Consider the following 4,451-nt stretch of genomic DNA (forward strand, 5'->3'; position numbering starts at 1 on the left):
CGAGACTGGCTCCTTACCCAGGTTCTGCCGCCTTTCCAGCAATCCTTCTGGCTCTTCCTCCGCTGCCACCACGTGCAGTCCAAAGAAGGAAAGAGGTTTGTGGGCAGTCCCACAAACAAAAGAAGTTCAACCAATCAATTCAAACTTCGTGAGAAGTTTGAATTGATTGGTTGAACTTTTTTAGTCCTACTTTTTTTTTTCCGGACTGCACATGGTGGCTGAGGACAGGGAGCCGCAGGAGACGGCTGAAAGAGCCGCATGCGGCTCCGGAGCCGCGGGTTGCCGACCCGTGCTTTAAGTGAAGGCAACTGTGATGCTTCTTTGCACATTGTAAAGTTGCTGGGTTGCATAAAACTACAGTTGTTGCTGGCTTGATAATCTGTTTTCTGTTGACAGGCAGAACATTAGCCAAGCTTCTAAATTGCAGTAATTTTTGCTTGTTTAAGTCTACTTAAGGATATAATTCGGAAAAGAAAATTGATGTTTCTAAGGTAGTTTCTGTAGTTCAAAAGAATAAATCAAATTCATGCTTTTGCCCTAGGGCTTTAAAGCAGCAGCCCCCAACCTTTTGGGCACTAGGGACCGGATCCGTGAAGAGAGGTTTTTCGGTGGACCTGGGGGGGGGGGCGTGGTTTTGCGTGCTGCCTACATCCCACGGATGGGGCTTCACTTGTTTGAGCAGTCCCGTTTCTGGCATGCTGTGGCCCTGTGCCAGTCCATGGATCTGTGGCCCTGTGCCAGTCCATGGATCGGGGGTTGGAGACCCCTGTTTAGAGAAAATGTTGAATGCATGGCTGCATTTGAGCACATTTAATTTCTGGCTGGAACAAGGCAAAAGAAAGGGGGCAAAAATTCACCAGTCCCACCCTTTAATACTGAAAGCAAGATTTCCATGTCAGTGGGAGAAATGTGACTTTTTTTAAAATGAGTTCTTCCTATCAAGCACACACTCCCATTATTCTAAAATAATTTAGAAGAAATTCTAGAGCGAGGATAGCAATAGAATAGAATATGGGTTAGAAGTAATAGAAAGCACTCATACAGATTTGTAAGTTTCACGTTTCATTTTGTATTTTTTTTTAAAGAAAACATCTCTCCAATCCTCATGGGGTGATATACAAAACTACCTGTTAAAGAATCCAGTGCTATTGTATCTCTTTTGAATCTGTGTCAATCTAATTGGGTACAATTTAAAAAAGAATCCATGACAATTTTTCTAAGCAGCTTGTTCTTCCACATTTCTCAGAATAAATTTTGGTTGAATAACACACATTTGTGAGTTTTGGAAACTCTTCAGCAAGCAAGTTGATTAGGGAGAAAAAAAGGAAAATGGGAAGTGAAAAAAATGTGACCAATCTTGGAGATGTTTTTTTATTAGCTTAATGGACAAATGATTTGTTGGAAAACTTTCTGTCAAATGGATAATCACTCTCAAGCCACAAAGGTCACCAAGTTTCATAGAATGCAGACATATCTTCCGTATATTCTCTGTGGCATCTTGTGTAGTTTCTGAACCTTTGCAGGTGGACAATAAAGGCAAGTAATGGAGTTTTTTAATAGCTTTCTTTCCACTTTCCAGTTTATTGCATTTGATGCATAACTCATAAAAATATTTCAATTTGTCATATGACTTCTTCGTAGAAGATTGCCAACTTCCCTTCTCCCAACACTAAAAATATTTATTTACAGAACTTTCTTAATAACTGGTTGCACAGGCTGCAGCATACATCAACTGGGTTTGTTTGTGCCAGTGTTGCAATTGGAATCATTTCAACAGTTTCATTAGCATTCTTCCCTGTTTTAGCCAAAGTTTTCGTGTAATGTGTTTCAATTTTGATAAACCTATTCCTTCAGTTCTTTCATTTGGTCCTTAATTTACCCAACTAGATTTTCATTAAGTGCTTGCAAACCTTTGGTAACTACAGTTTCTTATTGTTCTTTGTTAATATCAATAGTTTCCTCACTTTCTGCTGTTCGTTGCTCACTCTGCAAATTGGTATTATTATTATTGGTATTTCAGAATAAACCCAAGTTTTGAGTTGCTTATTTTTCAATTGCTTCCAATTCAACATTGGTAAAGAACTTGTGTTTAAAAATTACACTTTAGTCCATAAATCTCTGCTCATTAATCCCTAAATCCAGATGTCTTTTTTCTAGAGCTGGTATATTCATTTCTGAAATCCATGTTTTGATGGTTTTGATTGGTAGAAACATTCCATAGTTAGTAGTTTTCTTCCTTCGAACAAATTTTCAATTGCTTTCCAGTAGCCTGTCAGCTTCATGCCCTGGTTGCCTTACAGAGGGAGCTGAGCCTATAGCACTTTTTTCAGTGAATGCCCAGGAGTCATACCACCCAACACAACTCTTATTAATCTGGGTGACAGTAGATTTGGCATGAAATTCAAATTATGTATTATCATATTAAATGTCTGTGGAGATTCTCATTTATTCAGGTCATAGTTGTCTCAAATGTGCTTTTTCAAAAGGCAACTGCATTGTTTTCTTCAAGGAAAAAAACAGTCCAATTGCCTTTTGAAAAAGCACCTTTGAGACAGCATATTGAATGGATTTTTTGGAACAGATTTAGTCTGTTCCAGCTGTCCAGCTAAGGCCTGCCTCATATGGTTGTGCCTCTTCAGCAAAGCCCATAGCATAATTAGAACAGACAGGCCCCTCAACCATGATGAAGTTCTGTTCTTTTGAGGGGGGTAATATTAATAATAATGTGCAAAAAGGAAAGCCATATAGGTAAATATTGAAATTCTGACTTGCCCCTTTATGGGTTCTCATACCATTTGGCAGTACTATTGGAACAAATTTTAGAAACCATACTCTAGTTTTTTGTACTTTTCTTGCTGTGTAATAAATATGGATGCCATTCTTGCTTAAATTTAGTTACACTTTTTGTAGAATATGTCCAGGCTGAGCCTGAAAGAGGGGTCAAGTACATCATCAGTTTAGAGTCTCATCGTGCCTACAAGATATAGTATATATTATGTTTTTTAACATAAAACCTTTTAACTGTGTTTTTTTCTTGTTTCCAGGTATTTTTTGGTAAACTTTGATTCTTCTCCAACAATAATTATGAATCTATTGGACCATTTAAAACGGGACATTGATATAATCAGGCCTAGTATTTTAAGACAACGTACAGAGCGGACCGAAGAATGTATAGGCATAATTCCAGTCAATTATGTAGAAGAACTACAGAAGAAGAAATAACCAAAAGTGATGATAATACTATTACCATTAATTCAAACTTTATCATAAGCATGTGTGAGATGAGGTATGATGTTTCAACCTAGTTTAAGTTTTGGCTACTTTAAAGGCAATAACCTCCACTCTTGTTTTTTGTTTTACAATTTGTTATTGTAAAAATCAGAGAGCTTCCCCCCCCCCTTATTGCTTCTCTTATTTAAATCTGGTCTGCCCTAAAAAGCTAATCCTAATATTTTATAGAATCTGTTCCCAAATAAACAGTTTTAAAAGCAATTTGTATCATTTAGATATGGCACTCATAAAAACTGTAAAACGTTGAATGAAATTGTTGAGAATTACAATAAAATGTTCAAAAATTGGTTTTATAGACCAATGGACGTAGTCTATTCTCTGGCATATTGTTTCCATTTAGCACAGCTAAAATCTAATGAGTTTGAGTTCATGAAAGTTAAGAAAACTATATAGCTTTTAAAAATCCTAACAGTCTTGAACGTAATTTTTGTTTTCAAAATAAGGGAAGATCCTATCTTGTTATTATATTATATTCTTAAATGTAATCTCTATGGACATCTTGTTTTCTTGCTACAATAAGTACATAGCATTGATAGTTGAATCAGTTTCATCATCTTACCAGCTTTAAATGCATTCTCTGTGAATGAATTGATTAAATAAAGTTGTGGCAATTGCCTCATTTTATTTATTTTTTCTACATTCTGCTTTTTTCCTCCCTCAATATGTTATCTACTGGGCTGGGAAATCCCTAAATCCTTTTCTTAAAACCAACTAGGCATTAACAAAAAGAATAGACTCACATGGTTACTTCTTTAAAAAAAAACACAGGGTTACATTCATTCTAACATAACTAAGTACTTAACACTAATTTCCATTGTTGTAATTCTTAAAAACCAACATCACTCATCAGCTATTACAACAGGCTTTACTCTACCCCAGAGGTCCCCAAGGACCGGTTCTGTGAAGAGAGGTTTTTTCGCGGACCGGAGAGTACATGGTTTTATGTGCTGCCTGCATCCCGCGGATAGGGCTTTGCTTGTTTGTGCAGACTGGTTGCTGGCATGCTGTGGCCCGATACTGGTCCATGGGCCGTGTGTTGGAGACCCCTGCTCTACCCCACAGAAAACAGATCTGCTCTATATCTGCTTGTAGTTGTCCCCTTTTATTTACTAGAGCCATTTTTCTTAGCCTGGAAATCCTTTTCTGATTCATTGTTATAG

The 4,451-nt window shown here is 37.2% G+C and overlaps 1 protein-coding gene across 1 annotated transcript in view; it reads left to right on the forward strand.

Annotated features, from left to right (window-relative positions):
- MRPS6 (mitochondrial ribosomal protein S6) overlaps positions 1-3,917 on the forward strand; it is a 38,954-nt gene extending 35,037 nt beyond the window's left edge. The window contains exon 3 of the mRNA XM_015823081.1: positions 3,045-3,917. Within this exon, the coding sequence (XP_015678567.1) occupies positions 3,045-3,222 (178 nt within the window). The 3' untranslated portion in view covers positions 3,223-3,917. The remainder of the gene's footprint in view (positions 1-3,044) is intronic.
- Positions 3,918-4,451: the final 534 nt, after the last annotated feature.

Source organism: Protobothrops mucrosquamatus, unplaced genomic scaffold, assembly GCF_001527695.2.
Source record: "Protobothrops mucrosquamatus isolate PMUCROS unplaced genomic scaffold, P.Mucros_1.0 scaffold1760, whole genome shotgun sequence".
Taxonomy (NCBI): domain Eukaryota; kingdom Metazoa; phylum Chordata; class Lepidosauria; order Squamata; family Viperidae; genus Protobothrops; species Protobothrops mucrosquamatus.